Raw genomic sequence first — 19061 nt, 5'->3', positions numbered from 1 at the left:
AAGGAACCGAGCTTGTATCGCCAGAAGTCATATAAATAAGTGGATGTGGTGACACAGGCCTATCACTCCAAAGATAAAGAGATGAGAAGTAGAGATGGGAATATTCCTGGAAGCTTGTAATACCCAGCTAGCTGCACCTGGTCTATGTGGGGACATTTCCAGTCAATGAGAGACCATGTCTTACCTAAAAGGTAGAAGGCTCCTGGTGCCACTCAAAGTTTTTCTCTAACCCACACCCACATATAACACACACACACACACACACACACACACACACACACACACACACACCAAAGGAAGACTGGAGGTTATTGATATGAGCATGATGGCTGGTTCTATGTGTTCATCTGGGACAGATGGACTCTGGGCTTGGAGTGGTCAAGCTCAGCAGATAACAGGGTGAGGTGCTAAATGGAAAACGGCACAAGGAGTCAAAATCCTACCGAGAAGGGGATGCACCTTGGTCATGTTAAATAATATATAGTATTTAATAAATGAACAAAATAAATGAACAAAACAGAAGCATTGAAATGATTTAATTAGCATCCTCAGAAGAGAGAAGAAGCAATAATAATCCACAGATGCATAGGACGATATTAAAAAGGGACATTTTGAGGATAAGGAGAAATGAAAATTAAAATATGATTGTATATATTAAAATGCAATCTATAGGAGGGTTGGAATTTAGCAATTCTACCCCAAAAGTAATAAGTAAAAGACCAGAAGATGAAAATGAGAGAGGAAAAAAAACATGAAAATGAAAGAATCAATGCAGAAAAAAATCTAGCATCTCTATAGGAGTTGTAAAATGACGGAAGGGCTGGGGGAGGACATTGGGAAGGAATTGATGCAGCCCTTCCTCAGCTGCAAGATCACCAGACCCTGTCAGTGGTGGGGATAAAGCACATGGGTCAAGACACGGATTTGCAAAATCTGGGCTGGCAGAAATAAAAAAGGACATCTTAAATGTTTCTGGAGAGGAAGGAAACAGTCATCTTCCTAGGATCTGGAATCAGATGTCAGGACCACACAAGGGAGGCAGAGCGTCTTTGGAGGTGAGGTCACGACCCTTCTTGTCCAATACAGAATGCTGCACTCACTGGACTGCAAATGAGGTGTGAGTGAAGAACTGGGCTTCAGAAAAATCTGTCTGGGTAGATTTTCCTAGAAGTTACTGAAGGATGAGAGAATAAAACCAGAAGGAGGCTGTGAGAGTCTGGAAACAGAGAACCTGGCTTAAGGAGAATTCCAGATGTGGATGGAGATAGGGCAGGTGTAGGAGGGGCCAAAGAGTCCAAAGCAGAGCAGGCAGCTGTGGGCTCCAGGAGCGACCACGTTTGTAGATCTGGCCACTGTCCTGGAGTGCATTTCAGAGTTTTGCTCCCACACCAGGGTAACAGGGAGAGGAATGGGACAAATGAGCTAGCAAAACTCTAAGCCACACAAAACCAAATAAATGGGGGGGGGAGATAAAAAACTGAGATCACAACCGACTATAGAGCTGGAGAGATGTCTCAGTCAGTACAGCAGTTCCTTCAAAAGCATGAGGACCTGAGTTCAGATCCCCAGAACTCAAATAAAAAGCTGGCTCAGTGGTTCATGGCTATAATCCCAGCAGTAGAAAGATGGAAGGTGAGGACAGGTGGGTCCATGGAGTCCAGTAGCCAGGTAGCATGACTTATTTGATGAAGTCCTAGGCCAGTGAGAGGCCTTGTCTCAAACAGAAACAACACCAGATGTTATGCCCCAACCTTCACACACGTGACATCCATTCACACATATATACCCTATACACAAGAACACACAAACATAGGCCTTTCTGTGTTACAAGATTGGACTGTGGACAACATTTATGTAGTCATAATTTTGTAAAAGCTAAACACTAATGGAACGAAAATATGTCCTTGTGTTCTGAGGGTGACCAGAATATGTAAGCATCTCATGGAAGAAGCCCACATATTCATTTTCCATGGTAAGAACTCAGGAGAAACCATGTCAGAGTTGTTCCACCAAGACATAACTGGCAAGCAGTTGCTACCTGTGAAATGTGAACATGAACACAGAAAAGAAAACTCAAGCAGTGAGCTTAAAGTCAATGCCTCAGAGGAGTGGGACTTAATCGGGGGTGGGGTTGGAGGGGTGCAGAGATGGATCAGGAAACTGATGTTTTTTATTCAGTACCTTGCAACACCATTTAGCTTTTAAAATTATGTACATAGACTGCTTTGATAAATATAAAAGTTAAATTAAAAATAGCCATAAATTTTTACCATAGCTGGAAGGCCTGAGCAGCCATCAGGGAGAATAATACATTTCCTACCCCCCATTACAAATGGGACACAACAAGAATGAGATTGATGGTTGCCATGGTTTCTCCAGCATCTCTCCTCCCAGTAAAAACTCTTGTCGTGGTGCCAGGTCCTAAGAACTTCCCAAGAATAAGAGGCAGCAGCTCTGGCCTGAATTCTGAGAGTCCAGAGCACAGTGACATGCAGCCACCAGCCGAGATGCCCCCGCTTACTCTCAGAGAAGGGCTTTGTGCTGGGTGGGCATCTCCACAGGGGCCTGAAGACTCAGGAAGAATGATGCTGTTAATTAGATGCACTGTTGGAGGCAGTGATTTTCATCTTGCTGGAGACTTGTTACTCATGATGCAGAAAGCATATATGATCTTGTTAGAGGACCCAGCCAGCCAGCAATCCAAAGAGAAAACTAGAATCACTGATGAAACAGACACACCCTTGGTGCTCATGTCTCCTCTTTAGGAAATCTTCACTGAGCACCCACTGTGTGCTCAGGAATCTCAAGGATACAGGCAAAGGTCCAGGCTAGGTTTTCAAGAATAGACAATCTAGAGATGTTCTGGGGGGATCCATATAATCACAGCTCAAAATATTTTCATCTTATGCCCTTCATGCCCAGTATCTAAGGAGTGCCCAAGTCTTCACATTGTGGTCAGGGAACATGAATGAGTGCCACTGGGTGTTATACTCACCAGAATAAAAATAAAGAACATGGGAGGAGGTGTCAGTTCCAGGAAGGGAGGAAAAGAATATCTCAAGGGAGCTGTAGAGAATAAATGACCTCGGTTTCCCCATTTGCTAGGCAATACACGAGAGTTAGAGGTGGCCACGGGGTTATGAGTGGCTGAAATCTCAAGCACAAAGAGAGGAAAGTCAAGATCAGACCAGAGTGTGCTAGATTGACTTCTAGATAGAGGCCAAACCATCTGGTAATTGGCCTGGTGTGTTTTGCTAACATATAGATGCAGGAGTTGGAAAGATGACTCAGTAGTTAAAAGCACTTGCAGTTTTTCAGAGGAACCAAGTTCTGATCCTAGAACCCATGATGGACTGTTCACAACTGTCTATAACTCCCAGATGATGCAACATCTCCTCCAGGCCTCCTTCTTGGACATCAGTGCACACACACACACACACACACACACACACACACACACACACACACACACACACGGTAATAATTACTATGATAATGGATCTGGAAGTCAGTCCTCATCAGAAGCCTGGACTCAGCTATGAGCTTGTTAGGCATGCAGAATCTCAAGACATGCCCCTGAATCCTCACTGCACCATGATCCCTGGGGACTCACAGAAGCTCAGTCCTACACCACTGTTTCCCACCACACAGAAGCCAGAGAAAGCCTTCTTAACAGCAAAACCTTTCTCTTAGATCAGCACACATGAAAACCTCCATGTTTTTGTATTATAGTCATTCGCTGATTGGGAAAATAGTCTGACGGTTGTTATGAATTCTGTATCACTTAGGATGGATTTTGAATCTGGTACACTTAATCGGTCAATATGCTAGAAGATCCATTCAGAAACCTCATCAAACTTGACTTCTGCTGTCAAAATTTTCATAAACAAAATCACATTCATCCACTAACTGCCTCTATAATTTCAGAGACATGAGCCTCCCCAATGGCTTTTCAAAGGTGCTGTCTCCCACATGCTGATCGTCCAACCCAGTGAGCAGGCTTCTTATCAAGCAATTTATCGTCTCTGAGCCCAAATGCACCTGGGAAATACGTTATTTTAAAAACTCCTTGGGGGTAAATCTGTTTGTAATGAAACTGGACTGAAATTCATACCTGGAGCCTTCCCTGATCCCTACTTTGCAAAGACTTTGTTTAGTAAAAACCGAAGTGTAGTCACACTTCTTGGTTGCCTGATCAAAATTTAACATTCCTATCTTTTCCCCCAGCATGGACACCTGGCCCTGTTTTGTAGAAGGTACTATTTGATCTTGTCACTCATATATACAAGGAAATTCTAACCCTCTCACTGGTTAGCACATTTAACAGCCAGGAAGCAAGTCTCTCCCATGGTGTCCTGGCTAAGAAGTATTGAAACCAGGGTTGGAATCCACATCTGACTGGGTCTACCTTGACCCTTTCTACTTTAAAATGAAAACTGTATAGGGCTGGAGAGATGGCTCTCAGAGCTATTGCAGAGGACCTAAGTTCGATTCCTTGCGCCTACATCAGGCTACTAACAACTGCCTGTAATATCTGCTCCCTCTTCTGGTCTCCATAGATACCTACCTACACACACACACACACACATACACACACACACACACACACAGAGACAGACAGACAGACAGACAGACAGAGACAGAGAGAAAGATTTGAAAGATTAATTACTTTGGGTAACAGTTTAATAAACTATCACATTTTTCCTACAGGATGTCATGGGATCCTTAAAATATTAGTGTGTTCCAAGGCTCCTCAGGAGGAGTTGGAGTGTGCAGCTTTCCCCAAACTCTTGTAGTCATTCAACAGCACCTCCCAGATCACCAGGCATTCATGAACTGTGCTTCATATGTAACACTGGCCTAGGAGAGACAATTGAAGCAATACAGCAAGGGGACCCAGTGTTGATTTTTCTTCCACCAAAAGCTCAAGTATCCTCAATGGAGCTTGTTCTTGCCAATCTCATATTAAATTTAGATTTTCTTACTCAGGGATATTGCCTTCCTGGGTTTGTCTACCAGAGAGGGGCAAAGAGAAAGGACAAGACATGCACGCTCCAGTTTTAGACAGACACCAGTTCATGGAAAAAAATCGGCCCCATTTGACTTGATGAGTTCTGAACAGTCGTGTCTATTTTTTAAATCTGTTTTTTCAAAAGAGATGCAGTGAGGTTAAGAGATTTACACATCATCCTTGTCTTAGTCACTGTTCTGTGGCTGTGAAAGGACACCATGACCATAGTAGCTCTTATCAAAGAAAACATTTAATTGGGAGTGCTTACAGTTTCAGAGGTTTAGTCCATTATCATCATAGTGGGGAACATGGAGGTACACATAGCACTGGAGCAGTAGCTGAGAGCTTTACATCCTGATCTACAGGCCCAGTCAGAGAGAGCCTGAGCCTGGTGTGAGCTTTTAAAGTTTCAAAGCCCGCCCACAGTGACACACCTCCTCCAACTAGTCCACCTCTCCTTCAACGTGGCCACATGTCCTAATCCTTCTAATTCTTTCAGACAGTTCCACTCGCTGATGACGACACATTCAAATATTTGAGCCCGTGGACCACCACAGTCCCTAGCTCACAGAAAGTTAAGGCTAAACCCAGCCCAGGTGATCAGCCCCACTTCATTTTAACAAGCAAACAAAAAAGGTGTAAGACTCCAAAGAGAGAATGCAGCCTGTCTGGGACCACGTAGTCCTTATGTCACACGGCTGGGAATCAGATGGATCGTTGATTCCAGTGCCCGCATTTCTCCTGATGAGCCTGCCTGTCTCCCTTGCCAGATCTTGGGGCCCTCTGATTTCTCAGGAGCCTGCACAGGCACAGGAACCAAAACAATGCTTCTGGTTGAACTCAAAATTCAACAGTCCCTTTCTACCTGGTCTCTTGAGTACCCGGGCTAGGAACTTAGAGACAAAAGAGGAGAAGTTGCCAAGCCCACCATAAGTTAAAATATTCTCCCCTCCATCCCTGTCCAGCTTGGCAACTATGGACATGTTATGGGAGCCTGGGGGGTCATGTGACCAGTTGATAAAGGACAGAGGGACATGAGGAATTAAGACCTTTGGATGCTGGTGCTGTCTGGCTGTCACCTTCTAGGCTACCACTGGCCTCTCCCTCCTCTGTGAGCCTCATTCTTCTCACCTGAAAAATGCAGTTTGTTGAATTGATAAAGGTTCTAGAGCTCTCATCCCACCAAAATCCTCTGCAGCCACAAATACCAGGCTCTGGACCTGTTTGTGGCTTTCCCTAGGTTTTGCTTTTTTATCAGAAAAACGAACATAACATAAAAAAATGAATAAAATACAGTGCAATGGAGACGAGGGCAGCTGCCACAGTATGGCTGGAAAAATCCAGTTAGTCTGTGAAAACCCAAAGCTTACTATTCTCATGCCAATATTGTTGTTTATGTGTCCCAGAGAAGGTTGAAAACTCTAGAGGCTCAGGATCCTGGCCTACAAAGGCTCAATGGACCCCAACCCATTGTAGAACATGGCCAGGCATACCAAAAGGCACCAAATGTCTAAATAAAGCCACACACAGAAAGGCCAAGAGCAGGGAGGTCAAGGCTTGATTCTAGACTGGCTTTGTGTAACTAGGTCACATAAACCTCATTGAGCCTCTGCTTACCCATCTGTACAATGGGGGTGCTGGTCTTGCAGAGTACTTTTGAGGAATAAATGAAATAACCAGCTGACTTCTGGCCACATCCATAGCATTGTGACTTCCTTGCTGGTCTTGAGCTATGCTGAGTGAGTGCACCCTATGTCCTCGACATTTGAACTTGCCATGTACTCTACCTAGAAGGCTTTCCCCAGGTCATCTCACAGCTTCTCTGCTCCCTTTCTTTGGGTTTATAGTATAAATGCCAGACCCTAAGTCCTCCCTAAATTCCCATCCAAGAAAGACATACTCACCCTGCCCTTCCCCTACTTTTCCTCCTAGCTCATGCCAATCACACAGACGTGACGTCATCCATGTCCCTGTTTGCTGCTTCCCCCTACACACACCAGATCATAGTTCCATATAGATTAAGACTCTGCCTGACTTGCCACTAGATTCCTGCTCTCTGACACACAAAAATGACCTCAGGATGTATTGGTGTCCACAAGGATTCACTCGATCTTAATGGTCAATTAACAAGACAGCCAAGGGTCGAGATGATTAGTCCTAGATACTGGTGGCAGAAAGACGGCTTGGAGGAGGGACTGACATCAAGATGGGTAGCGGCTAACCACATGGAGCTGAGGAAGACAGCAAATGATAGAGCACAAGCCAGAAACACTAACTCGAGGGTGACCGAGTGACGTTAGTGACACGGACAGTGACAGTTCTTCCCAGCATGGACTCACAGCTCCCCTCTGAAGAAAACTAGTGATGCCATAGTCATTTACAGATGGAGGGGCGTGAGACTTCTAGAAAGTGAATCCCTGTGAGAGGCCTGAGAGATGGATTTGATTTCACCCTATGTAGTCCCGGACCTTCAAACAGTTCACCAACCATCCCAGGTTCCCTGGTTCTCACCCTGCAGATAGGAGAGCCATGTGTTTCTGCCTGCTCAAAACACCTGGCTTGCTCATTTGGGAAAGGGGTGCACCGTCTCAGGAGTGAGCCTTCAAGGGGTGTGTAGAGGAAAGCGGGGGGGGGAAGAGGGGGGTGGACCTAGCCTGAAAATACACTCTACAGACAGGTAGAGGTCACACGACTCAAGGGTAAGCTGTGGAAACCTTGCCTGCCTCTACAGAGGGTGAGAGCTCTACCTTACGGACACCTAAACAAAACGTCAGTTCTTCTGGGACTAGTGACCCAGTGGGAACGCCGCAACCTCTCAGGAGTTAAGTGAGATTCCATGGGGCTCTACCAATCAGAACTCGGGTACCCTCAAACTGGATAATAGAAAGAGAATAATCCAGGACTATTTACAAAAGAGCAGGTAATGCTTAGGAAAGCAACACAGATTGCTCAGTGTCTGGAACTGAGAACAGGAGGGGAGAGGCATTGCCCACTAGGGAAGAGGGGAAGCGCTACTCTCAGACGTCAGGGAGAACATGCATGGGCCAATCTGACACAAACTAGAGTGGGGAGAGGAATTGCTCGCATTGATGTGTCTGTGGGCATGTCTCCGGGTCATCTCCTTAATTAACGATCCATGTAAGAGGGTGCAGCCCGCGGTGCTCTGCTTCAAGCTTCTGCCTTGCCTTCCCTCGATGACGGGCTGCCACTGTAAGCCAAATAAGCCCTGCCCTCCCCGAGTTGGTTTTGGTCAGAGCATTTTATCACAGCAACAGAGAGAAAGCTAAGAACAGAGTGACAGTTCTCCCAGCCCCAAGCCCCACCCCCGTCCCCCGAACTGTGGCCTTCTGGAGTGACAGGCAGCTGACCACAGTGACCTGGCATATAGGGCCTGTCTTAGGGTTTCTATTGCTGTGATAAAGCACCATGACCAAAAGCAGCTTGGGGAGGTAAGGGTTCATTACAGCTTAGTTCCACATCACAGTCTATCCCTGAGGGAAGTTGAAGCAGGAACTCCAATAGGGCAGGAACATGGAGGTAGGGACGGATGCAGAGGCCAAGGAGGAGTGTTGCTTACTAGCTCGCTCGTGGCTTTCTTGGGCTACTTTCTTGTGGCACTCAGGACTCCCAGCCCAGGGGTGGCACCAGCCATAGGAAGTTGGGCCCTCCCATATCAATCATCAATCAAAAAAACACCCCACTTGCCTACAGGTCAAGCCTACAGAAGCATTTACTCAATCCCCCAAGAAGATTCCTTCTTCCCAGATGCCCCCCCCCTTGTGTCTGGTTGACAGCACAGGGGCTGAACATCCCAGCCTGAGACTGGTCTAGCCTACCAGTTTCCTATCTGAGCTGTCATTCCCTGACTACCTCCTCAACCAGATGCCAGAGGGCAAGAGAGAATACACCAGTAAACTCCCAGTCCAAGTCCCCAATAACCTCCCCAGGGCAGACAGCGTGGGAAGGCATGGCACAGGGGTGAGTGGACAGCCGCTCTCCTGTGTGGCCCTCCTGCACTAGGAGACATCCCCTCTAGAGTGTCATCCCCCTTCCTCAAGATGCCCTTGAAGCTGCCCCTCCCTCCCCACACAGTCACTGTTAATAGTCAGTTTTGTCCAAAACAGGATCGCATTGTAGCGACACATCCCTTGCCTGAGCCTAGAAAATTCCCTCCGCTTTCCAGAGCCGCTTTTCTTCCTCCTTCTCTCCAGTGCTTATTTCCTCCCCGTGTTTCCTGTAATTTGCAAAGATTAAAGATTTAAGCTTCTTTTATTGCCATGCACTTTCCCTGCCCCATTATGCATTCTGCCCATCGCTCCTGCCTCCTCCCTCAGAGCCCCAAAATCCATTCTGCGTGCACAGAAAACACCTCCCCAGGTAAATCTCACCTTGTGCGTGCCAGGCCATGCTCCCAGAGAAGGCTGGCAGAGTCTGGCTTCTGCAGGCTGAATTCTGCAGAGCCATGCTCCTCGTGATTCAGCAACATAATTCATGTTAAGCTATCTGGGGTTCAGCTCCATCCTGATTAGCATGAGCTCCCAATGCTGTGTATGGGGGGGCTTTCCCTTGTCTCTGCTCTCTCACACTTTCCAACTTGGAGGCTTTGAGTCCTGGTGTTCAGGGATGTGTAAACACATCCTTCACCGCATCGGGGCCTGCCTGCACCTTTGAAGGAGGCTGTGTTGTAGCACTTGGTGATGAAAGTGATGTGAGCAACAGTAGGACTCTCAGGGAAGTCACACTTAATCCCTGCTCAGAAGGGCCACCAGCTCAGTGTGAAGCTGGCATTATTACCTGGGAATTCTTGATTTTTTTTAATTTGGAATTTTTTAAAGTAAATGTCAGCATTCTATCTTTTTTTAAAACAGTTTTTCAACAAGGGGCCCACGTTGGCATTTTGTTCTATGCAGGTGGTCCCAGATACTGTTTTTATTGTGGCTGTTATGTAGGCTGTCCTTCTGCCGTGTCAGCAGGTGAGATTTTGTGGGTCCCAGGCACAAGTGTTTTTCTGTTCTTCCAGAACCATGGGTGCCAGGGCTGGGAACGGCAGGCATGTGTGGAGGTTAGACCCTCACTCATTTGTTAATGCAATATTTATGAAGCTCTGCTCTGTGACAGCCCTGTACTGGCAGAGTTGGGGATCTGGCAATGAAGTATATAATCCTGTTCATTGCTCCCCATTCAGACCCCCAGAACTACAGGGCACCTGCTCACAGTGAATGAACCACACAAAGAAATCTAGATTAAAAATCAAGAGAGACTTAGGGGCTCACAAAAGACCAAAAAGAAATCAAAAGGCTTGACTTTAAGCCCTGGCTATGCCCTTGCCTTTCTATGTGACCTTGTCATTCTCTTTTTGGACTATATCACTATTTCTCCAAATGTGGTTTAGATGACCTGGAAAGAATTCCTGGAAATGAAGGTTCCTGATTCTTCCCGTAATACCTGAGTTAGAATTTCTAGTGTTAGATCCTAGGTTATCACACACACACATACAGAGAGAGAGAGAGAGAGAGAGAGAGAGAGAGAGAGAGAGAGAGAGAGAGAGAGAGAGAGAGAGAGAGAGAGAGAGAGAGAGTCTGACCTCTCTGGGTGATTTAAATGAGTATTCTAGAACCTCCAAAGCAGGGGGTTCTGAGGTTATGTTTGGTTCTAACAATCTGTATTTGGCACCTCGGCTCTCAATAAAGTGGCATGTTCAAGAAATGATGGAGATGGGCTAGCGGAGAGCAGGGGCTGGAGGAGGCTGCCATTCACAAGCAACCTAGAGAACAATCCAGAGAGAGATAAAGGACAGCTCTAGGGAGAAACAGAAGCAAAATCTATCTAGAGACATGGAAATGAGACTTGGGGAAAGTAGAGCTGAATGACCTAGGACTGCAATTTGGTCTGCCCATGAATACTCCGCGTCTGCTGTTCAGATCTACACCCACGTTGCCCAGAACCTGTGTGGACAAGAAGAGGGCAGGATAGTGACTGATGAAGTCACCCTCATTCCTGTAGGCCTGAGAAGGCTCAGAATTAGATGCACCCCCACCATGTTCTCCAGTAAGTTACTAGCTACATAATGGCTTTGCCGGTTTGTTTCCATTAGTTGAAATAAAAGGTCCAGTTTCTCCATCATTGGAGCCACACACTTCATGGTTACGGAACATGGTTCCTTCCATACAGACATTTCCTCTGCACAGCACTAGTCTAGATGATCAGAAACCGGGAGCTGAGGAGACTGCTCAGTTGGTAAAGGGCCTGTGAGACAACCTCGCCGACCTGAGGAGGGGGAAGGGGGATTAAGAAAAAAGCTTTTTAAAAAATAAGTTAAGATCAATTTAAAAAGACACCCAATGGCCATAGTGCAGGTGTACCTGCAGAATACTTGCATACACCCATAAAACATGTGCATACAGCATGAATACAATGAACACACAGAGAGAGAGAGAGAGAGAGAGAGAGAGAGAGAGAAACATCCATCTTCTACTTCTCTCATCCATCCAGCTGCTGTTAACGTAAAATAAAATGAGGTTGCTTTAGTTTTATTCTCTGCTACAACTACTATTGCTTCTAGAATAAACCAAGGTCTCTTGTAAACCCCTAACCCAGACCGATTGTTCCTGGGCAGCTCTCACTGGTCAGGCTCCCCAGGCTGATTGTTTTGCCCATTACTCACGGCGTTTCCAACAGAAAAGTTTCATTTCTCATTTCTTCCTGGAGGCCACAAGTCATGCTTTGAACCTGTCTTTACTGGCTAGGAGGTTTCCTGAGCCCAGTTGTATAGCAGCTTCAACTAGCTAGAAACAAGTCCGGGCGTCTTGCCAGTTCCTTCCCAGGACTCCCTGAAAGCACTTACTTCCTCACAGCACAAGCATCCTTGTAGCTACTGCATCCCACCATTCTCAACTGCCTCAGCCTGGGCTTCGGCTCCTCCCTTCCTTTCTTGGGGAGAAGTTAGAGAACATAGCTGCTGTGAGTAGATCACTGGGCACCCTACTCTCACTCTTTGTTCTTCCCTGACCAAAAGAACCTTCATGGAGAATCTACCCGCCATGGGTAAGGCCAGGAGCTGGGGGGAATAATGAAGTGTCTCTTCTGAGGAATTGTCTCTCACCATCAGTGTGCACATTGTCCTCCATTTATAGGAGATGGTGATAGAAAACCATAGGGGAACAGGAACCTGTGTCTATGGGTGTTTGGGTGAAGAGACACCATGATCAACTCATAGGAGAGTTTATTGGGGCTTACAGTTTCAGAGGGTGAGTCAGTGATCATCATAGCAGGGAGCATGGCAGCAGGCGGCCAGGCATGGAGCTGGAGCAGTAGCTGGGAGCTCACATCTGATCTACAGCAAGGAGGGAGAAAGAGAGAGAGAGAGAGAGAGAGAGAGAGAGAGAGAGAGAGAGAGAGAGAGAGAGAGGGAGGGAGGGAGGGAGAACTGGGTGGGAATGGCATGGATTTTTTAAATCTCACATCCCACACCCAGTACAATACTCCAATAAGGCCACACCTCATAATACTTCCCAAACAGTTCAACTAGCTGGAGAGACAGTCTGAGCCTGTGGAGACCACTTTCATTCAGACCATCACAGATAGGGCGATGTGGGTGAAGGAACCACAGAACAGTTGACCACAGGAAGGAGGAAGGGGGAATCCACAGCTTGCCTATGATTCTGTCCCAGTGTATGGAGCCCTATCTAAAGCCCGTGTCCTGGCAATGGTTCTCTTTTCATGGAGCCCCATGTCAACCAAGGGATGCCTTGTCTAAATTATGAAAGTATTTCCTATCTATTCTCCAGTTCTCTCTGCCTTCTGGACCCTACTATCCATACACCCTTGACTCTGGAGTCTTACCAGCTCCAAACCACAGAGCAAGCCAAGCCTGCCTCAGTCAGTAACTGTTACACTTTCTATAGTCTTAACATCCCTGTAGCTGCACACATCCCTTTTCTTCTCTGGCCGCTTTTATGCACCCCAGTCCTTCCCTAAGCCACGGACCCAGCACTGATATGTCCTTCCTCCCTCCCCAATACCCACCCTCTACTCCACTTCCCCTCATTTCTGCATGTACACACCATCTCCCATTCTTTTCTTTTGAAAACTTTAATTTGGAGTCCAGAGTGGCCTTGCTTGTTAGTAAGTGGGTACGCTTCAATTCCAGAGCACCCACTCTTTCGTTCAGTAGGTGTCTGGGTATCCTATTGAAGAGCTCTAAGACCCACAGACATAGCTCAAGCCTGGGCTTCAAGATGTTGCAGCCTGAGGAAGGAGACAGACAGATAAGGGACAGTCACAGAAGTGTGATGGACACTCTGGCACATGGACACAGGAGCTATAACTGCACAAGAGAAGGAGTTGTTTTGGGTGGGGCTGAGGTACTGAGTTCTTCGCAGCAAATACGTTAAGGATCAGGTGGACACAGAAGGACATTTGAGGCAGGGGATTTGTGTGCCCGTGTGCAACAGAAACCAGCAACAGCCAATCCAGGCAGCCTTGGGAGGTGTGACCACATGGACTATGCTCAGAGCAAGGCTGGAAGTGGGGGTGGGAGGGCAGGGCTGCAGAGCCAGGCTCCTCATAAGCAAAGGGAGAGCTATACAGGTTTGTACTTTGGAACCTCATCTGTAAGCTGATGCAGTCCCCTTGGTGCATGCTCTGCTCTAGCAACAGTGAACACAACTTACTGAGAAGCCAGGCTCTGCCTCTCCAGTCACTTCTTGCTGCCAAGGGTCATTTCTCCCACCCAAGCTGTCAGGGTGGCCTCTGCTTTGGCTTCCTATCTCTTGAAGTTCAGAGGAGGCAGGCATTCAAGGAAGCCCTGTGTTTTCATTTCTAATTCTATACAGTTTTTCTCTTCCTGACATTCTCAACTTCAGCTCATGTCCCAGTAAAGATTTTTAGTAAATAAAACATAAGAGCTTCGGAGAATCTATGCAGAAGGCTGGATGGGAGCTTGGGAAGGGATGTTACTCATTTCTTAATCACATTTTACAAATACGGTGACTGAGATAGGGAGTTAGCCTAATTGACTTGAATTAGATTCACGTTCTGGCTGTAACAGAAAACAACACATTTTTTTTAATTCTAAGGTCACAGGCTGGAGACATGGCTCATTGATTAAAAGCACACGCTGCTCTTCCAGAGAAAGAGCACCCAGCATCCCCAGTGTGCAGTTTATAATCTCCTTCAACTCCAGCTCCTCTGTAAACACTTACACCAAGTGCATATAACACACACACACACACACCTTAAAATAATAAAAGCAAATCCTTTAAAAAATCTAGATAGGCATAGTGGCACACACCTTTAATCCTAGCACTTGGGAGACAGAGATAGGTGAATCTCTATGAGTTTGAGACCAGACTGATCTACAGAGTAAGTTCCAGAACAGCCAAAGCTACATAATGAGACCTAGTCTCAAAAACATAGATAGGTAGGTACATACATACATACATACATACATACATACATACATACATACATACAATAAAAAGTTCTAAGGTCTTGGACTAGGGAGATGGCTCAGTAGGTAAAGTGCTTATACCACTATGAAGACATGAGTTCAATTACCCAGAACCCGAATGAAAGAGCTGAGTATGGTGGTGTGTACCTGTAACTCCAGCACTTGTGTATTAAAGTAGTTTAAAGGCAATTGGATCCCAGGGGCTATCCAGCCTAGCAGAAATATTGAGCAGCAGGTGCACTGAGAGATACTGTCTCAAAATAATAATGGATGATGATGATGATGATGATATGGAGAGCAACTGATGAGGGCAGGCTGATTTCAGCCTGTGACCTCCACAGGCTCCCACACAGGTGAGCTACTCACACACATGTAACACACACACACACACACACACACACACTTTCTAAAGTCACGATTCTGAAATGGTCTTTCCTAGGCTTATAAAACCAAGACTGTCCATGAGGCTATGCTGTGTTGCTTTTGGAGGCTCTGTGGGGGAAATCCATGCTCCCACCCTTTCTAGCTTCTAGAAACTTCATCCATCTCATAGCCGGTGACTCTTCCTCCCTCTTTAAAGCCAGCAGCATGACCTCCCTGCTTGCTTTCTCTAACTCTGGTGCCTGCCCCCTCTCGCAAGGACCCTGGGACTTCACTGAGCCCATCCATACAATGCAGGTTACGCTCTATCTCAAGATGTCTCTGCGGAAAGTCACAGGCTCAGGGTTCAGTCCTGCAGATGTGGAGCCATCATTCCTACTGTGCAGTACCTTTAGTGTTTCCTAGAGCTCCCCAGGCCCAAGACCCCATGAGCACCTGCTGTCCCTGACCCACGGCTCTGTCCATGTTTGTTCTTTCAGAGGAAACAACGTTTGAAGCAGGAGTGAAGGTTCAGATCCACAGTCAGTCTGAGCCGCCTTTCATCCAAGAGCTGGGCTTTGGGGTGGCTCCGGGGTTCCAGACCTTCGTGGCTACACAAGAGCAGAGGGTAAGTTCCCCACACTCTGCAGATCATGGGCCCTTAGTTTAGTCCAGCTACCTCAGAAGCATGAGGACGAGAAATGAAAAAATGCTAAGTAAATGCTTCATCAGTTCTCCAGAACCTTCTGTTGACTCCTAAAATCACCTGTGCAAGAAATGAAACTTACTCTTTTGCTTCACTGAATGGGTTTCTCCCCCCCCCAACATTCCACCATTCCTTTCATTTATTTAATTTTTGACAGTGTATGCTAAAACAAACTGCTAAGCCAGGTTTGATAGTCTTATCGTTTGTATTAATGAAATTCAAAGCCGCCTACAAGGGATGGAGCAGTTGCTATCTTTCCCTACCTAAGAAGAGCAAAGCCTCTTCTGTGAGCTTCCCACCCACCCTTTGATGTAGCCCTGGGCAGAGCCCCACCCAGCCAGCGGGATCTGCAAAAAAGCAGGGAGAGGGCTGGCACCTTTCATGTCTAAAGTGGGTTTTACATCTCAGAAGGGAGATCATCTCAGACTCTCAGTAGGGAGGCAGTCTCAAAGAAGAACAGCCAGAGAGGAGCAGGGTTTTTCTCTCCAACTTCCTGGATATTTGCTGTCTGCTTTGCCTGAACTAAAAGAGAGTCCCCAGTCAGGTTACCCAAGACAGTTTACTGGGTGAGGCAGAGTAGTGTGTGGTGGGAGGCTCCTGCTGAGGGAGAAATTGTTCCAGAGCATAAAGATGAAGCCACACTTAGACCATCTTACTATTAGAGTTTGGTTCTGCTGTGGTCTTTCACCTGGTACTGATCACAGCTCTTTAGACACATTATAAAGTGATATTCTGAATTAAAAACTGGTTTTGGATCCATCAATATTAGATATAGGTACAGATAGATACAGATATAGATACAGATATAGATATATATATAGATATATTCAGTTTTTCCAGACAGGGTTTCTCTGTGTAACAGCCCTGGCTGTCTTGGAACTCACTTTGTAGACCAGGCTGGCCTCAACCTCACAGAGACTTGCCTGCCTCTGCCTTCTGAGTGCTGGGATTAAAGGGGTGTGCCACCACACCCAGTATTAAACAGGCTATATTTTTTAAGTCTCTGAAGAAGTGTTAGTGATGACTGGCTCATGCATACTCTATTCTGTGTACACGCCTGGTCAGTTGGTTAAGGGCAAGGTCAGTCTCCAATGCAGTGTGTGGCAGGGATGATAGTTTTGGGGCCAGGGGGATGGATTCTGGGAAATTATCCTGAACTCTCCAGCCCCCAGAGATGGAGGTAAGTGATGTAAGCAGAAAGTATTCTTGAGAGCAAAGAAGACTCTAGATGGATAGCTGGGCCAAGTTTGGAGCTAAGGATGTGACAATCAGGAGAGTGAGAAACAGGATTGCCCAGTATAGGCAAGCAGACAGACAGACGGAGAGAGCCTGAAGCCGAAGCTCTTAGCCTGAGTGGGCCCCTGGATCCTGCCGATATAAACAAAGCCAGTTGAAGAGTGGAGACCACCTTTCCATCAACAGCATTCTACTCTAATAGAGCCAGGAGTCCAGGGTGGATGGTCCTAGGCTTAGACTCACACAGAGATCATCAGGAGTTAGAGAGACAATGAGGGAAGGTGACCGAAAGGACTTGAGCAGAGTCAGAGAAGTGAAAAACTATAGAAACACAAACTGGGTTTGGTCCATGTGAAACCCATCAGGTTATACTGCCAGTGCTAACTCCTCTCCCCCTCAAAGAGCCTGGGGGACTGGTCTCCAAACATCCTCTGGTGTATATAAATTGGAAGGTTCAGTCTTTCTACAGCACTTTGCTTTTTTCAGGGTGACCCTTTCAAGAAGGGGCTAGAGTTGCCCTAAGGATATAGCCATGAGCTGTCATAAACTGTGTCACTGTTAGTTCAAGCCTACCTACCAAGGCCGAGATGGAGAGCCAGTGAAGACACGGGAATGTGGGCAAGGAGAGCTTTCTCGGCATTCCTTTGTGCAGGGAGAGCAAGCCCACAAGGCCTCAAAGAACCAAGCATGGTTTAGACCAATAGATGTGCCGGGGAAGAGGATGATTGTGACTTGTTGTCTAAAGCAAACCTGACGCCGTGGTTTGTGGATGTATCTACCAAGGCTGCCGCAACAGTACTCTGAGTTCCTTGGCACGTGAACCATGACTTCTTTCTCCACTAGTGAAGGTTGGGAAGGAGAACATTCGTGGAGGCTGCTGCCGCTGTTCAGTAGACTGAGAGACACCGTTATTCCTCCCAGACTCAGCCCCCATACGTGACATGGAAGAAAATTCTAGGCTGGGTGGGAAGTTGGAGCAGATGATTCCTAAGAAGCTTTAAGTCAGTGTTTCTCTTACCAAGATAAGACAGAGGGGCTCCCCATGGTAAGCAGGATGAAGAGAAACATACTTGCAGCATCCAAGGGCAGAGTGGCTGTTTGTGTTGCTGAGTATTGATGGCGAGGCAGCCTCATTCATTTCCGTACTTCTCTGCTTATTATAACTAATAACAAAATATTTGTTAAACATTTTACAGTCCTCAATGCATTTCCGCATCATCTCATTTTATCATTTCATTCATATTAATAGAGAAATACAAAAACACATCCCAGAGCTAAATCTAATAATACATTATGTTTACATGTATAGAAAAGAGCATATTCACGGGAAATAAGACTTGAAGGAAATAAGCCAAAATACCCACAGTGGGGCAATTATGAATGATTCATTTTCTTTTTCAGCTTTTCATGTCTTTCATAACATGGCTTTGTTTTATTTATTTGTTCTGCAAATCTTCGTTGAGCAGCTACTGGGGAGGGGGAAGCAGCAGGGGGAGGGATAACATGCCAAACAATGCAGACCCAGTTTCTGCTCTTCTAGAAGCTACAAGTGGGTGTTGGTTTTAACAATGGGGAAAATCCCATCAAATTGAGTATAACTTTGTGATTGACCCTGAACTATACATTTTTGTTCTACCAAAGGGACCTTGGTGCTCAAACATTGAATCTCATAGAAGGCACTAGTTTTTTCTCATGTTCTCACTTCAAAGTGAGCCTTCTCTCATTTTGTCATTTCCGAAATGGGGGCTTGGTTTGGGGGATTAATTGGGTCTCCCCGTGACAATGGGAAGTGATCCTCTTTCTTGATGGTGCTTACTCTGTAGTACATTGGTGAAATATGGCGGCTTTGTCGTTCTCAAGCCGAGATGCTGTTACCTCAACCCAGAGTGCAAGGAAACCTTGCAAGTAGGCCAGAGGTGACAAGACAGTGGGACAGAAAGCCCATTCATGGAAGGTCAGTAAGATTCATGCTAGGACAGTTGATTCCAGAGCAGGGGCCCTAAGTGGCTCTTGTGACTGGGAGGAACCAGTGCTCTGGGTGGGAAAGTTCCCCCATAGAGTAAAATTCCTCCCACCCACACATAATTACACACATGCTTCAGTATTTATTTAGCTCTTGGGCTAAATACCAAGGCAAAAATTACTTTTCTAAATGTGCATTTACCTTAAACCCAATAAAACCAAGGTGTGTCCCTGCCTGAAAACTGTTGCCTTGGGTACCTCAGCTCCCTAGGAGCCCCTGCAATATCCCAGAGCCTCCACTCCCATTACCTGGGCAATGACATGGAAGAAAATTC

At 46.3% G+C, this 19061-nt stretch overlaps 1 protein-coding gene across 3 annotated transcripts in view; it reads left to right on the top strand.

The window, feature by feature from the left end:
• The window catches only part of Asic2 (acid sensing ion channel subunit 2), a 1047597-nt gene that overhangs the window by 962107 nt on the left and 66429 nt on the right, over positions 1 to 19061 (top strand). For all 3 annotated transcript variants that reach the window (XM_005076970.4, XM_013118385.3, XM_005076969.4), the window contains exon 3: positions 15323 to 15450. In XM_005076970.4, the coding sequence (XP_005077027.1) occupies positions 15323 to 15450 (128 nt within the window). The remainder of the gene's footprint in view (positions 1 to 15322; positions 15451 to 19061) is intronic.

The sequence above is a fragment of the Mesocricetus auratus genome, unplaced genomic scaffold (genome assembly GCF_017639785.1).
Source record: "Mesocricetus auratus isolate SY011 unplaced genomic scaffold, BCM_Maur_2.0 Super-Scaffold_100007, whole genome shotgun sequence".
NCBI lineage: Eukaryota > Metazoa > Chordata > Mammalia > Rodentia > Cricetidae > Mesocricetus > Mesocricetus auratus.
Note: the sequence above shows the minus strand (reverse complement) of the source record. Positions and strands in the feature narration are given on the sequence as shown.